Below are 26560 nucleotides of genomic sequence, written 5' to 3' on the forward strand. Positions count from 1 at the left end.
GATGGAAACTGAAATATTTTGGTGTAGCAAACGTAGTTTGAAAAATAACCATTATCTTAGAGAGAAAAAAATGGAAAACAATAAATGGTTGACTGTAGGACAGTCAGATAGTAGGGAAATGGTTCTGAATGTACACACGTTCTTCACTTAAGAATATGAAGCGTTGAAAACTGAAAAGTCGACAATATTTGTCACCAATATCATGGGAAAAATAGTTACTGCTACTGGCGTGTCTCGGCGCATGGTACACAGGATATTCAATGAATGAGAGAGTTATGACATTAGGGGATCTGTATTGTGTACTTCTGGAAAGAAACGGTCTAACAGAAGCCCCAAGAAAATGGTCTTCGATTCGGTCTCTGCTTCTGCCATAAGACGAACAGTTATTTTCTCGACATAACAAAATTTCTTCTTGAATTAGAAAATACACTATCTGTCAAAAAGTAATTGGGCACTGTTTTTTGCCCGTTTAGAACCTCGTGGTACCACGTGTTCTTGGTATAACAGGAGCCACCCTGTTAGACATACTCTCCACTAGTTTGTGTAGAATATCCACTGGAATGCGTCGCCATTCCTCTTGCAATATGGCACTCAGTTGGACAATAGAAGTTGACCGCATCTCCAGAGACCTCAATCGCCGGTCTAATTCGTGCTAAAGGTGCTCAATGGGATTGAGATCAGGTCTCTGTGCAGGCCAGTCCAACCGGTGAACATTATTGCCTGCATACCACTGTATAGTAGCCACCGAAACATGGGGCAACTTCCATTGTCCAACTGAGTGCCATGTTGTAAGAGGAATGGCGACGCATTCCTGTTGATATCCTACACAAACTAGTGGAGACCATGCCTGTATTGTATTGTATTGTATTGTATTTATTAACATTCCATGGTATTCATACATGCTTACAGCTAGAATATGGAACAAGTAAAAAAACTTAATATTATTATAAAATCTTAATTTATAGTCACAGTCTAGATGAAATATATACAGACGAGATTTACAATATAGTCTACTAGTACAACACAAAGTTTTAGTATCAATTTCATGAAGTGTTATTGAATGTCATGAATTCACCTACAGAATAGAAGGCGTGAGAAATTAGGTACTTCTTTAATTTGGCCCTAAATAATTTTATGTTCTGAGTTTCATTTTTTATATCAATAGGGAGGCCATTAAAATTTTTACTGCCATATAACGCACTCCTTTTTGATAGCACGATAGACTTGCCGATGGAGTATGAAAGTCATTTTTTGACGTGTATTTATGCTATGAACTATTGAATTAGTTACAAAGTTTTCACGATTACATACGAGGAAGATTATTAATGAAAAGATATACTGACAAGCCATGGGCATTATTTGTAGTTTTTTGAAAATAGTCCTACAAGATTCCATAGATTTGGCACCTACTATTATTCTAATTACTCTTTTTTGTAATAGAAACATATTGTTACAATCCGTGGAATTTCCCCAGAATATTATTCAAAAGTCATTACAGAGTGGAAGTATGCAAAGTATATTGTTTTTAAGGTATTGATATTTACTATCTTTTGCATAGATCTACTAGCAAAACAAGCTGAATTTAGTTTGGGGATAATTTCTTTAATATGATTTTTCCAATGTAACACATTATCGATTTTTAAGCCAAGAAATTTGGTTGTTGTTGTTTCTAATAGCTATCTATTATTAATTATTGCACTAGAAATTTGCGACGTTGAATTTGGACAGGATTTAAATTGAATTATGTTAGTTTTTTTTACAATTTAATACTAATTTATTGGCTGAGATTTAAATTGAATTATGTTAGTTTTTTTACAATTTAATACTAATTTATTGGCTGAGAACCACTCACATATTTTGAAGAGAATTTCCTCTGTTGAAGATTGGAATGTGTTGGAGTTATTGGCAGTAATTACTATATTTGTCTGCAAATAATCTGCAAATAATATGGGATGACCTACATCTTTTATTAGGGGGGCAAGACCATTTATAAACACTAGAAAAAGTAGGGGACCTAATATTGATCCTTGAGGAATTCCATTATTAATAGTTCCCCATGTGGATGCAGATTTCATAGTTGTATTGATTTCAACTTTCTGTTTCCTATCTATGAGATATGAGTGAAACCATTGGTGTGCAACACCTTTAATTCCATAATAATATAATTTATCTAGCAGGATTTTATGATTTATACAGTCAAATGCTTTGGATAAATCACAGAAAATCCCTCCAACTTGTAATTTTTTATTAACTTCCTCCAGAATTTTATCAGTTAAACTAAATGTTGCATTTTCTGTGGCTTTATTTTTCCTAAATCCAAATTGTTCTGGGACTAAAATGTTTTATCTTTCTAGATGATGATATAATCTTTTATACATTGCTTTTTCAAAGATTTTGGAGAAGACTGGTAGAAGTGGTATGGGTCTGTAATTTTCTGGAGACGTTGTTTCTCTCTTGTTGAAGATAGGAATAAGCACTGAATATTTTAATCTCTCTGGAAATATACCATTGAACATTGAATAGTTACATAAATAACTTAATGGCCCAGCTATAATATGTGAACTCGCTTTTAATATTTTGCTTGTTATTTTATCACACCCTGAGGAGTTTTTTGACTTTAGATTTTTAATAATTGCAATTATTTCTTGTTTGTTGTTTGGAAATATTTGAATATTTGGGAATTTTGTCGGAAAATATTATGTTAAAGAATCTAAACTGTTAGTAACATTATCTTGGGGGATGTTGAGGCTATCAATTATTGTAAGAAAATATTTGTTAAATATATCTGCAATTTCACTTGGGCCTGACGTTTTTGTATTGTTAGATATAAGGGATAGTTTGTTACTTTACTTTTTGATCGTCTACTTTCTTTTTTAATTATGTTCCAAGTTGTTTTGAATTTATTATCAGAGTTTTGTATTGTTGTATTATAGTGTAATTTTTTAGCTTTTTGTATTACTTTGTGTAATATTTTTTAATAATTTTTATAGTGTTATTTTAAGCTTGTATCATTATTATTTCTGCTCTGTATGTATAATGATCTCTTGGTTTTGAATGAGATTTTAATACCCTGTATAATCCATCTATTGTTGCATATTGTTTCATTTTTATACATTATAGGAAAACTGGATTCAAAAATATTTAGAAATGTTTTATGAAACTCGTTGAATTTACTGTTCATATCACTTTGACTGTATACTGATTCCCATGTTTCATTTTTAAGATTTATTTAAAAATTATTTAATGATTCCCTGTTTATATATCTGAATCTCACTTTAGTTGGTTTTTTTGATGATGTGTTAATTTTATACTTAGGACTTGAGCATCGTGATCCGAAAGACCATTAATTATTGGGGTTGTTTGAGATATACCTATTTTTTCTTTCCGATGAATATGTTGTCTATTGTAGTAGCTGAATCCCTTGTATTCTGGTCGGAAAGTTTACTGTGTAAATTAAATTGAAAGATGCTAGCAATAAATTTAGTTGATCTTTCCTATTGCTTTCTGTTAGATAATCGACATTGATGTCTCCGCAAATAATGCATTCACGTTTAAGCTTCTGTAAGTATTCTAGTGCCTTTTCCAATAAATGAATAAAATTTTCGTAGTCTCCAGATGGTGCTCTATATAGACATAATATAATGAAATTATATGTTTCATTTTCTAATTCAACAGCACAAATTTCTAAATCCCTGTCTTCGCAAAAATGTGAAAGATCAATATTTTTAAAATTTTTGAAATTAAGGTCAGACAGGATAGCTGCTGTTATAGCAACAAGAGGTGGTACCACGAGGTTCTAAAGAGGCAACAGTGCCCAAATACTTTTTGGTAGATAGTGTATTATAGATTATTTAAAAGAAGGTGAAGAATGGGTGACACAGTACATGAGGGTAGGCCACCAAAGGGAAACAGAACAGTAGAACTTAAACTGAGAAGTATTCAATCTGGAACCGGAATTTGAATCCGGTGTGATTTAGTGGATAAATTGTCAGCAGGTAGAGCTGAAAACCCAGGTTCAAATCCAGGTGCCGAAGAGAATTTTTCTCTGTTTTACCCATTCATCACCCTATGGTAATGCAGAATTCCTGCACGGAAATATCATATGTACTTCGGTATATCATAATAATATAGTAATAAGATTTAAAAGAAGTTGATTTATTCCGTGAGCTTTGCGTCAAGTATTAAAAAACTTAAATTTCACTGTTTCTTAAACAATAAGTATTTGATGGAATGATAGGCCTATAACGTGGTTTGAAAAAGTTTTTTGACTTAGAAAAATGAAGGAGTTAAGATCTACTGGTCGACCAGTTAATGAAACCTAGGTGAACGCAAATCACACGGAAAACAAAATGTGGGCGTGTGAGCAACCAGATGGACATTATGATCTTTAACTTCAAGTTTCTTTAAAAGTAAATGACAGCGATTGATTGTTGTACACGCCAGCTCTTCGACTGGGTTCGTTCGCAATGACTTTCTATGTTTTCAATCTAAATCCACTAGATTTTACCACGAGAAAATGGACGGTAATATATTCCGGAACTAGTTTTCACATTACCTTCTTCTTTCTAATATTCCCCGAATAATATTATCATTATGGACAATACATCATACCACTCTATGGAATTGAATAAGGCACCAGTACGTCAACGATAAAATCAAATATGCAGGCATGGTTACATGAAAATGATATTACAGAAAAAACCTGTATGTAACAAAACCAGTACGGTACTTTATGAATTTATAAAGGTAAAATGAGATCATTTTAAACCTATAAAATATACATACTAGCGAAATTAAAATTACACGGACATGATACAAGGTGCATTTGAATAGTTCGTGGTCTGGCACATACTGTAGACGGCATTGAAAACATTTCAACAATGCCGCCATTATTAGCAGCCATTTTACATTAGTTCAGGAACGAAAAATAATAATTTTCTGTTGAATAAATTTTGTGTAGTTTAATTTTGAAGTTAGTGCGCCGAACAGATTGTCAAAAATGAAAAATATCGAGCTTCGTGTTGTTATTAAACATTGCATAAAAAGGGAATGAGTTCAACAGAAATGACAGCAGACATTAATGCTATACTGGGGGAATCCGCCCCAGCGTTTTCGACTGTGAAAAAATAGGCGGAGCTATTTAAACATGGTGGAGAGAATGTGGAAGACGAACCCCACAGTGGATGTCCAGAAACAGCAAGTGAAGAAAGCGTAGAAAAAGCCGATATGGTATCGACTGACTATCGACTGAAAGTGCGGAAATGTAACGAGGTTATGCGTATTTCAATTGAACGGATGCGCCGCATCTTAGTCAATGTCTTAGGAATATTCAAGTCCTCCGTAAGGTACGTTCTACGTTTGTTAATACTATAACAAGAACACGCGCGTTGTCAAATTTCGAGGGATTGTCTGCTCTATTCTAGATAAATGCGTCAGATTTTTTGAGGCGGTTTGTGACCAGTGATGAAACTGGATTCACTACTACATACCAGAAACAAAACGAAAATAATCGAATCAATGGAAGGACAGTGATTCTTCACCTCCAAAGAAACCAATAGCTGTTCAATCAACCAGGAAAATCATGGCGTCCGTGTTCTGAGATTCTAAGGGGATAATCGTAATTGACTATCTAACAAAGAACAGTAACCGGATAATATCATTAAAATCTCCTGAAGTAACTGAAAGGGAAAATTGGCGAGAAGAGGCCAGATATAGACAAGCAGAAAGTGTTGTTTCATTACGACAATGCACCTGCTCACAAGTCTGCAATCGCCGTTGCTAAACTAAGGTTCGAATTGTTGCCGCACTCCCCCTACTCACCAGATCTCACACCCTCAGACTTCTTTTTTATCTTATTGTGGTTTATTTAACGACGCTCGCAACTACCGAGGTTATATCAGCGTCGCCGGTGCGCGGGAATTTTGTCCCGCAGGAGTTCTTTTACATGCCAGTAAATCTACTGACATGAGCCATCGACCTAGGCCGAGATCGAATCCGCAATCTCGATCACAGAATGACAGAGTTATACCGACTACGCTACCCAGGCCGACTCTTTCTTTTGCAAAAGCTCAAAACTCACTTAGTTGGGAAGAAATTTTTGTCAAATAAAGAAGTTATCGCAGCAGCAGAAGGCTTTTTTGCAGATCTCGAGGAATCTATGTACAAGGTGGGTATAGCAGCATTGCAGCACTGGTGGACCAAGTGCGTGAATCGCATGGGGGATTATGCTGAGAAATGAATATTGTTTCAGAATAATCCTAGTTTAATTTCTATATCAAGTTATGAACTTTTCAAACAACTCCCGTAGAGATGAATCCGGCTTGCAGCGTTATGCTACAGCTCGCCACTAGTAACTGTTATGTGGCTACTGCGTAATTTGTAGATAACGATTATCATTGCTCTGAACCGGATGTTATTGATGGAACATTTTCGATAGGATAAACATTGGTAATTTCGTGGCAGTTCCACTGTCAATTTTTACAGCACAGAAATTGTTATCCTTTCTGAAAAGGGATATAATTATATCGGATTTATAAAATAAAGTTTGCGAAATCACCACAAGAATTACAGTTAATGTTACAACAATTGTGATTACACAGCAAAGCAGCAGGCCTGAAAATGAACATGCTAAAAACGCAGGTAATGTCAAACGGACCAACAATCCCAGTATCAGTGGATGGACAACCACTTCAATACGTGGATGAATACACTTATCTGCGACGACTAATCTCTTTCGAGGACAGAACAGAAAAGGAAATAAATAGAAGGATCTCCCTGTCCTGGAAGGCATTTTGGGCCCTGAAATTCATTCTGCTTGACAAAACCTTAAGCAGAAAAACTAAAATACAGGCACTGGAGACCTGTGTCTATCCTGTATTACTTTATGGGTGCCAAACATGGTCGCTAACAGGGAAACACAGGACCAAACTACAAACGTGTGAAAGGAAAATGATGCGCAGAATTATGGGCGTATCACTGAAGGAGAAAATCCCAAATGCGACACTGTACCAACTAGCAGATACACAGGACATCACACATGCAGCCATTACATCCAAATGGAAATGGGGTGGACACGTGGCCAGGCTACCAGGCGACAGATGGACATACCGAGCTACCATGTGGGACCCCCGTATAGGAAGGAGACTTCAGGGCAGACCTCGGCGCAGATGGGCAAACTTATTCAAAGAACAGGCAGGTCAACAATGGTCCAGAGAGGCAAGAGACAGAAGAAAGTGGAAACTACTCGAGGGACATTATTTTGTGCATAGACAGGAAGTTGTGAAAGGCAGTGAGAGAATCATTGTTGAAGAAATTCAAGTTTTTAGACTTAAATATCACGTTTAACGCTAACTAGCTCATCACTTTAGGCAAATAGAGCTTTCCCTTATTTAAGAAGACCTTTGCCCTTCATGAAACACAATAGGCTATCTTTATCTTTATCTATAAAATAAAACTCTCTGCCCTTCAATAAGGGCGACTGCAAGGATTCAGAAAACATATAGCCTATATAGATTAATTATATAGAAGTTCACAAGGAAACAATGAAAATACGTACAATAAATTTAAAAAGGAAATTAAAGTGAAGGTGAAATTATATTCTTTGAAATAAAGATGAAATTAAAAAATTTGAATTCAATTCTACAGAATATCTCTAGGGATTTTCTCAACGTTGTAAAATGTGAGTCCCACTGGTTTTAAAACGTCACATATCTATTTGAGATAGTACCACGAACTCCAAAAAGAAGTCCGTGAAGGCTACTGACCGATGATCAGCCATGATGTTATATTGCTTGCTAAAATGAGGACTGCAAGATTCATGGATCATTCTCCTTTCAACATCAGTTATTATGCATCCCTTTCAAATCTGATAGTCGGGTTTATTATTATTCCTGTGTTATTTCTGTATCAATGTCAAAAATATCTGCTCGTCTTACTTAATCATCTTCAAAGATACAGTGCACTTCTTCATGGACTTCTAATCTCTTTTGTCTTAGGATATGAGCAATCATAATTCTTACCCTGTGATGGCGGTTGTTCCGCAGTAATTCAGTTTTTTGGCAGAAACCGAACACACGTCCAAGTGTTTCAGTCTCGTCACAACCTGGGCAGCGCCAACGGGTTGTGTTGTGGAACTGAACGTGCTGCAGAAAGGTTGCATGACATCTTCAACACCGCATCAATATATTCAGATGATGACAGGGCTTTTGTATTGAATATCCAGGAAGTTGTCTTAGGACATTCCGCATAAAAACTGATTCCGTTACCCTTGTGCGGCAGTTGACAACATGAAGAAAAAGTCCGGAATACGACAAGAGAGACAAGTAAAAGGATCAGTACATGACATCAAAATATATTTTAAATTACGGTATATTTTAACATTACAGACGTTAATAATACATTTAAATAGTATTATTTGGAGTTGATTAATAATTTATTTTAATTTGTACCTTTTCAAACAAGCCTGAACGTATTAGCATACTTGCCAGTTCATCCTTTGGTCGCAGTGATATTATTGAAAGTTTTGCGCGAATTTACTAAGAAAAAAGAAGCTTACTTGTTAGTGTAGGAGAAAGACTTTTCTATAATTCTTGCTATATTGCAGTCATGCAATAAAATTAAGTTTAGTTTAGAAATACTTTCTCTCTCTTGTGTCCCAATAACGACTTTCACTTTTCTGCATTCCTTTCCACAGCCACACCCCCATCGACCCCAGTCACTCTTAACCCACTACCTGCACCTTCGACCAGTGCCCTATTAAAATCGTCTTTCAGTTCGCATCCTAACACTTTAAAAGTAGCCCATATAAATTCTCAAAGCCTTCGCTGTCATTTCAGTGAAGTTCAATTTATTTTCTTCCCTTCGTCTCTTCACGCTGTTCTTATCTCTGAAATGTGGTTGAAGCTTTCCTTATCATCTTCTGTTGTAAGTTTAGATAATTACACCCTCTGTAGAAACGATGGAATCGGTAAACGCGCAGGTGGTGTTGCGATCGGACTTACCGTTTAAAATTGTCCACCAGTCTTCGAATGAGTTCTTAGAACATCCTGAATATCTATTCATCGAAGTCCGTGCTAGCAACAAATAGTGCCTCCTTGGAGTTGTGTACAAATCCCCTGAATCAGGTCGCTTAAGTGATCTTGAAACACCTTTTCCTTAATCTTGTGCCTCATTATGACCATACTGTTATTTTAGGCGATTTCAATACAAAATTATTAAATTCAAGTAATTATGGTACAGTTCAATTTAAGAACATATTTGAGTCCTTCCTTCCGCAGCTATCCACTACACCCAGGAATCGGGGACATTTCTTGATATTATTGCCACGACTAATCCTCAACTAGTATTAACTAATGGACAACTACCAGTGCCGGGTATCTTAGGACACGACATAATCTTTCTAGAATATTCCTTGTATTGTCCAAAATATAAACCTCACATCACATCACACCGTGACTTGAAGCATATTGAGCATGATGAATTAATCAATGACATACTTAGTCTACCTTGGACTGAAATGTGGAGTTTACCAGACATTGACGACAAAATCGAAAAATTTAACGACCTAGTAGTTAAGTTATATGATAAACACGCACCCTTGAAAACCAGACGAGTTAGTAGAAGCCCTGCGCCTTCGATGTGCGATGCCATAAAATTACTCATGCCAGACAGAGACACTGCTTATCTTAAATACAGACGGAGCAAGTACGAATTAGATTTTAATAATTACAAAGTTTTAAAAAATAAATGTAATCAAGCAGTAAGAAATGCTAAATTACGCCATGTACATTCCCTTATTCTACCCTCGGTCAGTATGAAAGAATTGTGGCGTAACCTTAATAACCCGGGTCTAACAAAAGCAAAGCCTCGGGTAGATAACATCAACTTGTCATTCAATAGTCTAAATGAAGATTTCGTCACTGGTCTACCTGAACCATGACATAAACAAGAGACTCTTGAATTTCTTAGAACTTATCCCCAAACTGTGTGGGATAAATTCTTCTTTAAACACATTAACCCGACTGACGTATAATGAACCAACATAAGATACTACGGATTTCCGAAGGACAAAGACATAGCGAGCTCGTGGATCACTGCTTGTCGAAGAGCGGACAAGTTCAATTTAAAAGATGTTAAGTTACGATTTTTAAAACAATAATGTTTGTTCTGACATTGCAATAACTTAATAAAAGTAAAATACTTGTTAAAGTCTTTCTCATGACCAGTGACGGCTCATAAACATTTAATGCCTAGTGCCAGAGATAAGGTTAAAATAGACAGTAATAATAATGGCATTACTATTATTATTATTATTAGTATTATTATTATTATTATTATTATTATTATTATTATTATTATGAAACTCATCAAAATGTAAACAACTGTACGCACAATCCAGACAAATTAGAGGAAAAATGCACACTTATCAGTTAACAGACAAGCATTCCTTCAATAAATAATATAACGTAGTTTATTTATTTGGTTATTTAACGACGCTGCATCAACTACGAGGTTATTTAGCATCGGAATTGGGGATAATGATATATTTGGCGAGACGTGGCCGAGGATTCGCCATAGATTACCTGATATTTTCCTTATAATGGGGGGAAACCTCGGAAAAAACCAACGAGGTAACCAGTCCAAACGGGAATCGAACCTACGCCCAAGAGCAACTCCGGATCGGCAGACAAACGCCTTAGCCGACAGAGCTACGCCGGTGGCTCGTAACATAATAGTAGAAGGAGTTGAAACATCAGTCGTGTTGTAAACAATGATAGAAACATAGTCTATAAATCATTAGTTCCTTTTTATTTGTACATGGTACACATTCAACATCCAGTCAAGCAACTCGTTTTGAATGATTTTAGAAGTACTCTTAAATGCTGTTGACTTGGTTAAGTGCTCTTTTAACTATTTAAGTTTTTATCTAACTCAGAACTGAAGTGAACTATTTCACGAAACACATCCCTGTATTCTAAGTTATTGGATTTATCGTACCTTGTTAATACTAAATCTGTTGCTGCCTAAAATGTTATACAATTTATTATTAAATTTAGGACATATCTGTTTTCTTCAACTTGCTCGTTGTGCTTTGCAATCGCGAGTCTGTAATGTAAGTTTAACTGAATTTCAATATTCTCTTTAACCAGCACAGACAAACTGAAGACGTTAGTCATACAACCTTTGATTTTTGTGTTTTAGTTTATCCCTTAGCCCTAAGTGTAGTACATCTGTAAGACCACTTTTGACTAGTTACGTTACCTCGGAACAGAACACACGGGAAACAGAAGAACACCTCTCCATATTTCATTCACACAACCAATTTTTATAGGCCTAATAAACATCTAAGTTGAATTTGCCAGATGTTAACTTTAGCACGTTGTTGTTTCTGGTGAATATTTAAACGCCGTGTAAGTAAATTATTTAACAGGAATTTAGTTTTCATAATATGTTAATATTGAAAGCGGAGATTTTAATAAAGTGATAACTGAATTAATTTCTTCACAACTTACATTACACGGTAACACTTCACAGGTTTATAGTTTCGCACTACAGTTAGAAATATACTGAATTAAAACCATTCTTAAACATAGTATTTAAAAAAAAACCGGCAAGGATTTTATTACTTTATTTTTACGTCATCCCCTCTAAGAAACTTATTCTGACAAAGAGGGAGAACAGACAAGAGTGCGAGGTAAGGGAGTGAGATAGTAAATGGGGTTGTATAGAGCTACCCAAGCATTAAAAAACGAGAGCGATAAACTGTGCCTGGCACATTTTAGATGCTGAAATGGACTGGAGAAGACGAAAATTGCGCGCGCATCCCATTATATTTCTTATGTGACGTAGTGCCTGGCTCAGATCCATGCTGCAAACACTGGTTACAACGTGGTTGGCGGCAACGATAATATTGGTGGCAGAGTTTGCGAGCACAAGCGTAACTTGTTTCTCTTCGGTTTTGCGCGGAAAATATGAATTCTCCGTTTTTCTCTTGTATTCTGCTAGTGCCATGGCACGATGGCACTGCCTCTAAAGCCGTCCCTGCGTCATGACAGTAGAAACATTTGAATGCACGCATTTACAAATGTATTAAATATTATTGATGTGGAGAATATTATTATTATTATTATTATTATTATTATTATTACTACTACTACCACTACAATTATTATTATTATTATTATTATTATTATTATTATTATTATTATTGCCATTACAATTATTAATAATATTATTATTACTACTACCGAGACTTAGATGGGAGGAGAATATCAAAATGGATTTGATAGTAGACACTGGATTAATGTTGCTCAGGATAGGGACCGACGGTGGGCTTACATGAGGGCGGCAATGAACCTGTGAGTTCCTTAAAAGCCGTAAGTAATTATTATTATTATTATTATTATTATTATTATTATTATTATTACTGTTATTATTATCATTATTGTAATTATTATTATAGTAATTATATTATTATTATTTATTTACATTAATATCAATATTTTTATTGACATTTTTTATTTTTTATTTATTATTTCTGGCTCCATAAGTTTTCAAAATTTATGTTCATTATGCAATAACCAGAGGAAATGACTTTTCGAATGCAGCCGTTAAGGATATATTTAATTTATATTGTAATACTAGCCGTACCCCTGCGCTCCGCTGCACCCGTTAGAAATAAATATAAAGTAATTACATAATTAAAATAGAACATTTGATCCAGGGACGATTCGTGTTTGATAGAAGGATAAATCGTTTAATATGTTATTTAATTTAAATTGTATTTAAATAATTAAAATGCGATCATTTTGGTCCAGAGAGCACTCATTTGGTGCAATGACAATTCCTTTAACATGTTTCTTAATTTTTATTACATGCAACCATAGTTTAATGAACATTGATATCATTTAGATTTAATGTGTATACTTTATTTTACTTGCTATATGTTTCTATTGAATTATGGTAATAACTTAATTTTAACCCTTGTCTTCTACGTATTCAGGAAAATGGCGCTTGGCCCACTATTGTTCTGAACCCTTCAAATAACTTAAATTATATTATATTATATAAAAAGTGTGTTGATAACGGATGTAACTTACATAAACATTATTTTAAGAAATACAGGAAACGAATACACAGAACAACCTATCAAGTTCTTTGTGCATAAGAAGCTATTTTAATCTTACCTCTCCTCAATTCACTCCGAAGTTACTGTAATAACATTATAGCATTATGTTCATATAGAGATACTACACTTTCCAATGGTGAAATAATAATTAATTATACACATCCGTTAATTTAGCTTCCGGTATTACTTCATACAAACACAGAAACATTCTCTGTAGGCTATGTTTCATAGCTTTCGATTGTTGTTGTCCAAGGCCCCTTATAGATGAAGTCATCTGTTTTTTATTTCATTACACCGCCTTAGATGACAGTTATTTTAATTTTAAAACTCATTTATCTCATTAAATATCAGTCATAACAAAATTTTTCAAAGAATAAAACTTATCGGAAGTGATTTTTAAAGAAACTTTGTTATGTAACATTTTCACAAAAATCAATAATAAGCGAGATATTTCGATTTATTTAATTCAGGCCCACTTATAAGCCCCCTTTTAAATAACGTATTTTGAATGCCATATAGCCTAAAATCTAAGTTACAACGAACTTAATTTATATTCTAATTTTCATCGAAATCCGTTCAGCCAGTATCGCGTGAAAAGGTAACAAACATCCAGACAGACAGACCGACAGAGACATACAAAAAAAATTTCAAAAATGCGATTTTCGGTTTCAGGGTGGTTAATTATAATGTTAGGACCAATTATTTTTGGAAAATTGAAAATTACCAGAAAAATTTCGGCTACAGATTTATTATTAGTATAGATGTCTCGCTGGCTAACAATTTTTTGAAAATTAGTTTCATTTCATTTATTTTGAGACACCGTATTCAATCAATACGTTCCGAAATTTTAACATTTGTCTTAATTCATATTCTGAAACCAAAACCACCCTCAATATATAAAATATTACTGTCAATAATACAAATAATCATGTAAGTATAACGTTATTGCCATGCAAAAATTTATATCAATAGCCTAATATAATGCTACTAGCAAGTAAAAATAATTTTTTGCGTGTGCACTGCTGACGTTCTCACTTCATCCAAACGTACGCCATAATGAACCATTTACTGAAAATTAAACACATGCAACCACTGAAAAAGTAATCGAACTCCTTATATTAACACAAAACTGAAGTCATTGTCGATTATTAATTGGACTTAATTTAGTATACCGATACGAAATCAGTTCAAATCACCGTCATTGCCATGGCCGACTCCCTAGAGATGAACTTATTAAAGAATAATAAGAAGACGTTTTATATATCTTTAATCTGTAACGTTCTGTTATTATAGTTCTGCATTACGTGTATTAGAATCATGACAATCTAATATTTTATTATATACTAGCCGTACCCGTGCGCTCCGCTGCACCTGTTAGAAATAAATATAAATTAATTACATAATTAAAATAGGACGTTTGATCCAGGGAACATTCGTCTTTGATAGAAGGATAAATCGTTTAATATGTTACTTAATTTAAATTGTATTTAAATAATTACAATGCGGTCATTTTGGTCCAAAGAGCAATCATTTGTTGCAATGTCAATTCCTTTAACATGTTTCTTAATTGTTATTACATGCAACCATAGTTGAATGAAGATTGACATATCAGTTTTAATGTGTATACTTGATATTACTTGCTATATGATTCCATTGAATTATGGTAATAACCTAATTTTAACCCTTGTTTTCTACTTCTTCAGTAAATGGAACTTGGCCCACCATGGTTCTGAACCCTTCAAATAACTGAAATAGTGAGACAGCATAAATAGTGATATGTAATTATATTTCTTTCTTTCGAAAATGTAAGAATTCATGATCTCCTATGTACCAATGCCATGGAATGGATAAATGTGTTTGTTCTTCCTACTCAAAAATTTTATATTTTGCACATAGGAATTACTGCAGGAACAACAACGCTATAATCTGAGGCGGCGGCGAAAATATATTGTATTTTATTTTAAAAGTCTTGTATATCCTTAAATTTTACTCAGAAGTTACTGTAATAACATTATATAATTATGTCCATCTAGAGAAACTACACTTTCCAAAGGTGAAATAATAATTAAACAATTAATTAGCTTTCGATATTACTTCATACAAACACAGAAGCATTCTCTGTAGGCTATGTTTAATAGCTTTCGATTTTTGTTGTCCAAGGCCCCTTATAGACGAAGTCACTTGTTTTTATTTTAATACAGCTCCTTAGATGGCGTTATTGTAATTTTAAAACTCATTTATCTCATAAATATCAGTCCTATCAAAATTTTATATAGAATACGACTTATCGAAAATAATTTTTAAAGAAACTTTTGTTATGTAACAATTTTCACGAAAATTAATAATAAGGGAGATATTTCGATTTATTTAACTCAGGCCCCCTTTTCGATTTTCCAAAAATAATTGGTCCTAACACATATAATTAACCACCCTGAAACCGAAAATCGCTTTTTTGAAATTTTTGTTTGTATGTCTGTCTGTCTGTATGTTTGTTACCTTTCCACGCGATAATGGCTGAACCGATTTCGATGAAAATTGGAATATAAATTAAGTTTGTTGTAACTTAGATTTTAGGCTATATGGCATTCAAAATACATTATTTGAAAGGGGGGTTATAAGCGGGTCTGAATTAAATAAATCAAAATATCTTGCTTATTATTGATTTTTGTGAAAAATATTAAATAACAAAAGTTTCTTTAAAAATCACTTCCGATAAGGTTTATTCTTTGAAAAATTTTGATAGGACTGATATTTAATGAGATAAATGAGTTTTAAAATTAAAATAACTGCCATCTAAGGCGGTGTAATGAAATAAACAAATGAATTCGTCTATAAGGGGCCTTGGTCAACAACAATCGAAAGCTATGAAACATAGCCTACAGAGAATGTTACTGTGTTTGTATGAAGTAATATCGGAAGCTAAATTAACCGATTTGTGTAATTAATTATTATTTCATCATTGGAAAGTGTAGTATCTCTATATGAACATAATGCTATAATGCTATTACATTAAATTCGGAGTGAATTCAGGAGAGGTAAGATTAAAATAGCTTCTTATGCACAAAGAACTTGATAGGTTGTTCTGTGTATTCGTTTCCTGTATTTCTTAAAATAATGTTTATCTCAGAGAATTAACGAACCACAAGAGTGTATTGATTTAGTATGCAGTAATATGTTAGCTTAGCATTCCATTATTTTATAATCCAAATTTTAACTATGCTCGATTGAATCGTGTTAAAATACACAAAATACATATGCATTAAATGGAATGCAAAAAATTGGGTAATGAGCCAAGCAGATTATGTTGCGCTGTTGTAAAATAAAATTTGTTCCTCCTGAGATTCAAGAGCCCCCATAACAAATTAAAAACTTACTTATCGGTGTACATCCGTTATCAACACATTTTTTATGTAATATAATATAATATAATATAATATAATATAATATAATATAATATAATATAATATAATATAATATAATGTAAGTTTTTTAAGTTATTTGAAGGGTTCAGAACCATAGTGGCCCAAGCGCCATTTACTGAATATGTAGAAAACAAAGGTTAAAATTAAGTTATTATCATAATTCAATGGAAACATATAGCAAGTAAAATGAAGTATACACATTAAATCTAAATGATATGTCAGTCTTCATTAAAGTATGGATGCATGTAATAAAAATTAAGAAACATGTTAAAGGAATTGTCATTGCACCAAATGAGTGCTCTCTAGACCAAAATGATCGCATTTTAATTATTTAAATACAATTTAAATTAAGTAACATATTAAACGATTTATCCTTCTATCAAACACGAATGTTCCCTGGATCAAATGTGCTATTTTAATTATGTAATTACTTTATATTTATTTCTAACGGGTGCAGCGGAGCGCACGGGTACGGCTAGTTGTTGTAATATACCAATAATTTCTGTACAGTGTAACTGTTTTTATTTGCGGTTATCTATTGATTAATTTTCACCTTCAGTGCACAGAGTTATTGCTGTATCGTCAGCATATTATCACAGTTTAGTATAAACAGTTGCGAAGCTCAATACTTACTAAATATGCAAACATAGACAGTTGAAATATGCATCCATAGATAGTTGCTAGCCACCAGGATCGCTACTATCGCCTCATCATAGACTCTTTCCCTAGCAGACGATAAAATGTATTGTACTTTTGATATCGTGTTCTTTTGACAAATTAACACCTTCCTTCCACTATTGAAATACGAAATACATAAGTTTCATATATTATTTTCATAAAGTATATATTATATTTTATAAACTCACCTTCCTGGATCTTTCGGAAGCATAACTCTGACCTCTTTTTCTTAGAATTTATAGTGCAAAAAACGTCTCCTTGTCCCATATTATTACTCAAATTATTGTATTTTAGCCATTTACAGTTATTACAACCGACAACGAACATTTCACAGTTTACACAACTTTTCACAACAATGCGAAATACGGCACAGTCAATGCCTTTTCGAACTAGACCAGGCCGTAATATATGTTCGGGTTTTCTATTTCAGTGTATGGAGCTCAGTGAATTATTATATTATAACTTCATTGCGTATCATAGCTAAGTTTTATTTAGTGTAATGTGTCCATAAGTTCCCTTTACTTCTTGTTGCATAATATGTTGCAGAAATAATTACAAAACTGTGTTATTTTAATGTAAATCGAATTTCACATGTTAACATAATCTTTTCGCAGCAACATTTTAAGTTTAGAATGGAAGCTATTTTGAGGTTTAATAAAAAAGAATTTATATTGTGATTTTAATATAGCACATCTACCTTCCTTGATAAAGACAGAAAATTTATCATACCACTCTTATGAAATTAGTGTACGTACGATTGTTACTTCGTCTCTTAGGTAGTAGATAAATACAGTAATTCAATACTCAATTGTAGTATTAAAATACAGACAAATTGAATGTGCGGAGTATCATACATGACATTATGCTTAATTATAATGTATAATTGCGAATTTAGGAATATAAGATATAGTAAACATAACCTATAATATTTCCATATGAATGGCAGGGCATTGGAGACCACTAAAATTAGACAGAAAGGGGCAACTGGGACAGTAAACATAACCTACAATTTCAACATATCGTGCGGTGCAACTGAAAATTATTGAATCGTGCATAAATGAATGTACAATAATTTCGCAATATTTAATCGAAATAAAGTCAGGTAGGTCTATTACACATACGAACAACGTAATTTTCACACCAAAAATAATATTACACCTTAACTCGCAAGGAATTATGTCTCAAGTGTCTCCTAATCATTTTTTTTTAAATTTTATTAATGCAATTACACTACATTTTAGAGAAATATATGTTACTTTTTATGCATTCCAATTAATTTATATGGTTGAAACGCCGCCCTTCATGATCGGGTTAAGCGAGTCACATGGTCTGCCTTATTGCCTGTATTAGATCACGATAGCAGTGACACAGTCTATTGTTCCTAGTACACACCATAGAAAAATAAATAGAGGTACACACAGCGCTCCAAGCGGCTAGCAACTATCGCGAGAAATGCAAAAAATCACTCCAAGCTTCGCGACTGTATATACTAGACTGTGATATTATCATTGTTCATAATTATAATGTCCAGTAACAAATATTTATTTTCATCAACGATGCCTTCGAGTAACATAATTATGATCAGAATCGCCTCAATGTAATGCTTTACGTTATGTCATTGAGGGCAAGGCTGGATCTTGGTCCCAGCGTGACGTCATCTGTGCGAGTGAGAGGGAACTATACCTGCGCACCGCCTCACCATTATTCTTCCACCATGATACCAAGACAGTCGTATAATAATTGTTTACGTTCCGTGCTATAATTTTATTGATTATAGTAAAAATTATATACATTATTTAGCTTATTTTCTACAAAAGCTAGAATATTTTTCTTTGCTTTCTTTGTTTGTCTGAAGTTACCAAAAGAACGACAAGAGTCAGCAACTTGAAAGCACTTCTTCAACAAATGCTTCTTGCATTTGTCCTGCATGTAGAGGAAATTTTTATGCTGAGCAAAATGGAGAAAAGTTAATACAGTGTGAAGGATCATGCGCTTTTTGGTACAATGAAGAATATGTTGATATGGAATGTGATTCATTTATCTTTGATGATTTCACGAAATAAATTTAGAACATTATTTTGTCTTCTTTTGCTTTTGTTCTTAGTCTTTAAGGGTGCTATTCACAGACATTTCGCAGCACGCGCTAAGAGCGTATTAAGCTAGCCCCGGCTATCGACTGGTTACTTGTACAGAATTCAAATCATATCCTATCGCTAACACTGTTTTAAGAATACGAAAAACGCTGATCATCCACCAGAAACCCGCGCTAAAAATGTCTATGAATACGGCCTCTAGAGATTTATATAGTTAGAAATAACATTTGCCACTACTTAAAGTATTTTCATAGTCTTTCTGCCTGATTGAATATGTTACATGAATTTTAATGTAGTCTCAGTGTTTAATTAAATATCACTTTTTTTCTCATTTCTGTGTTCTGTTACTTCATCAAGAACGTTGTTCTATGAATGGTTAGTGTAGCGTAGTGTAGAAAGCTTGTATTAAATACACGCTTGAAAATTTAAAATGGAATTAACTCTTATACTGACCATATTACTAACACATGTGCCCATATTACACTTGCAGTGCAGATAATACAAGCACTTGTAAGATTCTTGCATATATATGCGACATAAAATAATAATTTTAATATTTTAATGGTTATGCCTTTTAAAATAGATATAGTTTAAAATGTTTTAGGTTTTCAAGCTCTTATCATTACTCAAGTGCAAGATACACAGTAAAATGCGTTGTGGTGCCAATATTTGTCTGATTACCCTATTCAATATTCTTTGTGCTTCGTTGAATTTCCGTAGGGAATATAACTTTGATTGTCAAAGAACTATCGCAACTATCTAGCTTTGTCCTTGTAAATTTTAGGCCTATGTTATATTATTGACTAAGACCACACCGTACACGAGCCTGGCTCTTACGTAGTGGCTAGAAACATTTTTGTTTTATAAATGTAATTTGTACTCACTAGCTAGCTAGTTAAATAAATAAATAAATAAATAAATAAATAAATGAATGAGTGAATGAATGAATGAATGAATGAATGAATGAGTTAATTAATTGAATTAAGACAATAGGTAAATCTTGAAAGTGATGTAAAAAAATTGAAGTAAATTTCAGTAACAATTCGCAGGTACGAGGCTCTGCAGTTCAAAACAATGTTCATAGGATTTGGAAGGTTATACCGTAAATTATAAATTGGGGTGAAGGGGTGAATCCTTCAGGAGGCGCTGTCGACGAGGCATCTCGTATTCATGTGGCGCAACTCTAGTGTAGGTAGTCTATTATTCAGCGGTAATGTAGTCTGAACACTTCAACAGCTACCATTGTGATAATAACAGCCTCATCGCTTTCCTGTTATTTTCTGCGTTTCTTACCTAAGACTGTAGTAAGGGCACTTCAAAAACTAGTACATTATGGAGAATTTAACTGCAAGGAGTGGACTGAGGAAGGTGAAACATTTCGAAGTGTATGAGGATTACTTTAAACACCTTGACGTTGGTGGGGGTGCTAGGGTGTCACAATGAACCCTTGGGGCAGAGCGGATAGAAGAGGAAGTGACGCAGTTTCCTCTAGTTCAATGGTTCGTCGCCGAGTGGCGCTAGCTCTGTTCTTCGACCGCAGTTTCAGGATCGCTATTCGAGCGAAAGCAAAACGTTTTAAAAATAACCCATTAAATAAGAATGCATTGTAGAGTACTTTGTCACAATATTTTACTTATTTAAAAAATGTAATATTACTACAGTAACAAATTGTGAGCTACATAATACACCCCTGAATAGTAATTATATAATAATTAACCGAACCCTGAATAGTAAATATAATGATTAACCGAAAATTGGAACATTGTGCCGGCTTCAACCAGAAATACTACGCAAAAAAAAGAAGTACAGCTTCACAAAAATGAACATTTTTATGGCATTATAAAGTACACATTGCTATGGAATTATGTTTTTATACACGAGAAAGAATTTAATATAATAAAGGAGATACTTTATTTTCACCAATAGTTTCGATCTACTATTTGCCCGTTAGTTGCAGTTGTATCTGGTTTGTACGTAATTCAGGGGGAACAAGAAATATTACTGCAACTCAGACTTACAAATTAAGCTTCGATATTATATCTATGTAACTCTTTACAAGCGTTTTGGAAAATATATTCAGAAAAATGAATTGGAACAAACAACAGGGAATAAACATAAACGGAAGACACCTAACAGACCTAAGATTCGCGGACGACGTAGTCCTGTTCGCAAAAACACCAGAAGAACTACAGTCAATGCTCCAACAACTCTGTACACGAAGCAAAACCGCAGGTCTATCAATGAACATGACAAAAACACAGCTGATGACAAACAGACAATAAATCCCCATCTCAATTGACGGAACAACGCTACCATATGCAACGGAATACACATACCTAGGCCAATTAATTTCCTTTAAAGACAAGACTGGAAAAGAAATAAGAAGAATATCCTTAGCTTGGAAATCGGTCTGGTCCCTCCAGTTCATACTCCTGGACAAGACAATCAACAGAAGACTCAAATTCGAAGTACTACAAACCTGCGTCTACCCAACACTACGTTATGGATGCCAAACATGGTCGACAACAAATAGACAGATGAATGCGCTAGAAATTGGGAATAACTATGAGAGACAGAATTTCCAATGAGTCGCTGTCCCAAATGGCATCAACAACAAACGTCACACAAAGAGCAAACAAATTGAAGTGGAAGTGGGGAGGCCACATCGCTCGGATGAAAGACGAAAGATGGACATACAGAGCCACCATGTGGGACCCGCGCACAGGAGACCGGCACAGAGGCAGACCAAGGAAGAGGTGGGCAGACTTCTACACAACACAAGCAGGTCAGCAATGGTCCAGAATAGCAAGAAGCAGGGGAACATGGAAAACAATTGGAAGTCGACTACAAATGAAGACAGTGCCAGCCACAAACAACATCCCAAGTTGACTCAGTGATAGTGCATTCAATATAATCAAAGTGTTAGTGAAATCAAACTAATCAAAGTGACAGCGAAATCAATTCCAACCAGACAAAGAAACACTAGACACAACCTAACGCGGAGTAGCTCACCGCGTTAGTGAAACAGCGCTACCCTCTAGCAGGAGGCCTTTGCCCTTCAAGGGACACATTAGGCTATTATTATTATTATTATTATTATTATTATTATTATTATTATTATTATTATTATTATTATTATTATTATTATGCAAGTTTTGATCTGATGAAATATCTAGGTTATTTTGTGTTTTGTAAAATTAAAACAATTTAGTAGCACTGTATTAAGTAGTTGTATGCTACTTATTGGAGAATATTAAATTAACGACTTTTTCATGAGACCTATTACTTTCTCATATGCTTGATCAGAAATCTCTTGATGTGGAAACGTAATAAACAAATGTAATAAAATTGTAAATCAGCATAAGCTATAGCCTACATACAAAGCAGCATTATACTGTATTTTTGTTACTGAAATAACTTTTTCGTTAATTACGACTTAAGTCCTATTATTAAAAATAAAATAATTAATAATTAAACATGTACATTTAATGGATCAGTCAGACAGATAAGATACACATATGTTTTGCTCATACCGTAAAAATGAGGCTTTATTTACGGAATTTATGACAAACGTCTAATGGAACATGTGAAAACAGTAACATGGAGTTATATATAAAATAGTATGAAAAACTTCGATATACAGTTATTATTGCTAATTAATAATTATTCAATATGTGATTTACCACATATATAATATGATAGGTCCATACATAGTATTCCGCCTATATACTGCGGCAATGTAGAAACGTTTTACAAAATATGATTGATATAGCAGTAGATTAATAACAATATTAGTACAGAGATAACGTCACAGAAAATATAATAAAACGAATAATCATGCTGTACAACTGTTACAGACGCAAAGATTGATACACTAAGTATCACAAGTAAGAATTTGTCCCACACATCACTCTTCATACCTTCTTTAGCACTTAACTTGTATTCCTTGTTGAATAGTTTCAACTTCACTACATCTTTCAGCTGGCTCTCCATTTTTGACAGTGTACTTCTTTTCAGTAACAAGAACGAATGCCTAACGCTCGGCTTATACCGTTGAAGGATTTATCGCTCGCGACAATTTTACCCATCATGCATGTGCGCTACCTATCGGATTATGCTATGAACTACTTGGCGCTCGAGCGAAAACGTCCGATGGAGACCTCTGGTAATGACACCTTCTGTAGAATCATAATAACGCACAATTACTGGAACTATCTTTACTGCTTTGTGGTTAGAGGTATCTATTAGCACTGATATTATTACACTTTGCAGAATTGAAATTGGCTGCAAATCTTTCCAAGGCATGTGAAGACAACACGTTTACAACAATTGCTTCGTATTTTGTTCTGGCACTAGAGAATTTAGGCCTCTCGAATAGTTTGCGAATAACACAGATGTATAATCCATGGAACGGAAACTATGACTATGAAACACAGAATGATAGGCGAAAGTGCATTCCTCTGCAGGTAACTGAAGTTGTGAGGTTCCCAGAGAAGCATTCTTAAAGAACGTAGTCACTTCACTGCTGGAAGTTGAAGCTGAGAGCGCATCTTTATGTTTCTTTTTACTAGTATGGTCCTCAATGTCAGAACGACCACCATGTGCTATGACTATCACAGAATGAGAAATAGTATATTCCACTTCATGTTAAAGCTAGGTTTCCTTACAAAAGGAATATCTGACTTCAATACATCGCTGAATACACATTTTCTTTTAGGCATGTTCACTTGTAGTTTAAAACTAAACAAGTAAACCTCACTAGTAAATGTATAAATTTGAACTCAGCATCTGGCGAAAAATAACTAAGTAGCAAACCGCTAAATTCAAGAATATCGAACGCTACGATCGACTTTCTCTGCCTATCGAGTCAACGATCATACGGAGTCTTGTTATGATCGTTGGTCTCGAGTAGATCATTGTAACATGTCGCTATCTGTTTGTGAATACACAAAACTACTACTTAAATAAACTTGCACATTGTACGCTCTTCACTTGATATAAACATTTATTTATTTATTTATTTATTTATTTATTTATTTATTTATTTATTTATTTATTTATTTATTTATTTATTTATTTATTTATTTATTTAACCTGGTAGAGATAAGGCCATCAGGCCTTCTCTTCCCCTCTACCAGGGGATTACATCTACAATATTAAGAATACTATTATAATTATAATTACAATTAATATTAAATTTACAGATACAATAAAAATCAAAGTACTAAAAGATTAACTGATTAATAAAAGCTAGAGAGTTTATTGTAAAAGTTAAGAAGAGAGAAGCATTTCTTTTATTGGTTAAGTACAAATTAAATCTACTCTACGCAGTAAGAAAATGCTTAATAAGCTTGCTTTTGAACGCTACTACTGTAAATTCCGACAGTCTCTGTCTTCTTCATAAGAATTTATTATAGCTAAAGTGGGCATTCTTGAAAACCAGGACGTTTAGACATCCCGAAAAACTTTCTCTGGACACCGGGACAATTCGTGAAAATCGGGACTGTCCCGGTAAAACTGGGACGTCTGGTCACCCTGTTTGTAGGTGTTTTGTTTATGACTCGGCAAGTAAGTCAAAGCTGGGTGATTTAAGACCCAGTACATTTTCGGGATCCAAGACTTGCGACTAGGAATTTCCGAACTAGTATGACAAAAGACTCTATTGAGAATCTGGGGAAACGTCCCTATATCGGGGACGAAATCTTCTGTTATGCCTATATGGAGTGGAACTATTCACATAGCCTGAGCACAACTCGTATTTCGATTTTCCCTTGTCCCTCTTCTCTACCGGTACAGAAATAATGCACGGCCTTATCGTTTATCTGGTTTTGCATTTTGCGTCGTTACTTTACGATGTGGACATCAGAGTGGTACCGGTCATGAGCTCGTTGAGCACTCCGTCGCGAATTGAGAGGTCTCCTGTTTGATTTAAGCCTGAGCCAACGTTTAAACATTTTAAATCACGTATTACTCGTTCTTACAAGAGGTGTTTTAGTAAAAATTTATCAAGATTTCCCAATTTTATTGTATTTTAGTCTTTACTGACTGATATTGTTTGGTCTTTATCCTCAAACGGACAGGATTAAAAGTGCTTCGCTCTTTTCCATCGAAGAAGCTCGAAGTAGATTTCTTAACTACTCTGATTCTCTAAGCACCATTCAGTTCCTGCAGTCTTGTTATTCTGGTGGCCCCTTCGTCATACTAACACAGATAGGCACTAATATTTCATTTGTATCCTGGCTCCGTCTTCCGGATGGCATAGATTCCGGGGCATATTGGGATAAACGGGGAGGCATTTGCTGCAGCCCGGGACATAGTTCAGATTGGTACAGTGACGTTCTGTCCCGATAGGTAACAAGACGTATTCAGTACTTTGAAGTTTCGTATTTGGTGGCAATAGGAAGAAGAAATATCTGCAAAAGATGGATATAAATTACAAATGGTAAAGAATACAGTCCGAGTCTGGAATTCGTCACTATATAAAGAAGTTCTATTTACCCGGATTGACCAGTACCGTCTAACATAAGTACGCCTACACTTATCTTTTGACATATTATGCAACACTTACGGTGGAAGATATTTTATTACTCTGTCATAAAACATAACCGAGCTTAACGTCAATATGCAATACGGCCGACATTACGTGATGATCTTCATAATTATTTTAATTGTGTGAAAGCACTTTAAAGTTTTTATCATGTAGCCTACAAGTCTTAACAACATAATTTCAGTGTTACAGCACTATTGACTCTTGTTACTTATTCTTCAGACACTTTTATAGCTTATATTCGTTGTTTTATGTTTAATATTTCTTTTATCTAGATTAACCTTGTTAACGTAACTGTCTTTAGAATCTCAATGTGAAAATATTTTTAATTTCTGTTCCTAATTCACCATTTAAAGAATTTTGTTACTTTTCCCCCACAATTGTTTTCCTTCTGAAATGCGACATTCTTCAACTCGCAATAATTGTTTTTTTTTTAATATTTGAAATTAAGTAAAGTTTTGTTGTATTGCTCTTTGCAGGACGATGCTGCTGGGTTTGGCGCTACTGGTGCTCGTGCTGCAGGTCTCGTGTTCTATACCCGACAGATCTGCAACGAGCTGTGATTTCGAATCACACTGCGCCTGGAAATGGAATTCTAGCAATCAGCACGGCTTCCACCTTATGACAGGTCGCGAAGCGGGTCAACCCCACCACGATGCCAACAATGACTCGCTAGGTGAGTAGAACCATGTGA

The 26560-nt window shown here is 34.3% G+C and overlaps 1 protein-coding gene across 1 annotated transcript in view; it reads left to right on the forward strand.

The window, feature by feature from the left end:
- Alk (Anaplastic lymphoma kinase) overlaps nucleotides 1-26560 on the forward strand; it is a 506844-nt gene that overhangs the window by 107925 nt on the left and 372359 nt on the right. Inside the window, exon 2 of the mRNA XM_069812582.1 lies at nucleotides 26346-26542. Within this exon, the coding sequence (XP_069668683.1) occupies nucleotides 26350-26542 (193 nt within the window). The 5' untranslated portion in view covers nucleotides 26346-26349. The remainder of the gene's footprint in view (nucleotides 1-26345; nucleotides 26543-26560) is intronic.

Source organism: Periplaneta americana, chromosome 16 (genome assembly GCF_040183065.1).
Source record: "Periplaneta americana isolate PAMFEO1 chromosome 16, P.americana_PAMFEO1_priV1, whole genome shotgun sequence".
Taxonomy (NCBI): Eukaryota; Metazoa; Arthropoda; class Insecta; order Blattodea; family Blattidae; genus Periplaneta; species Periplaneta americana.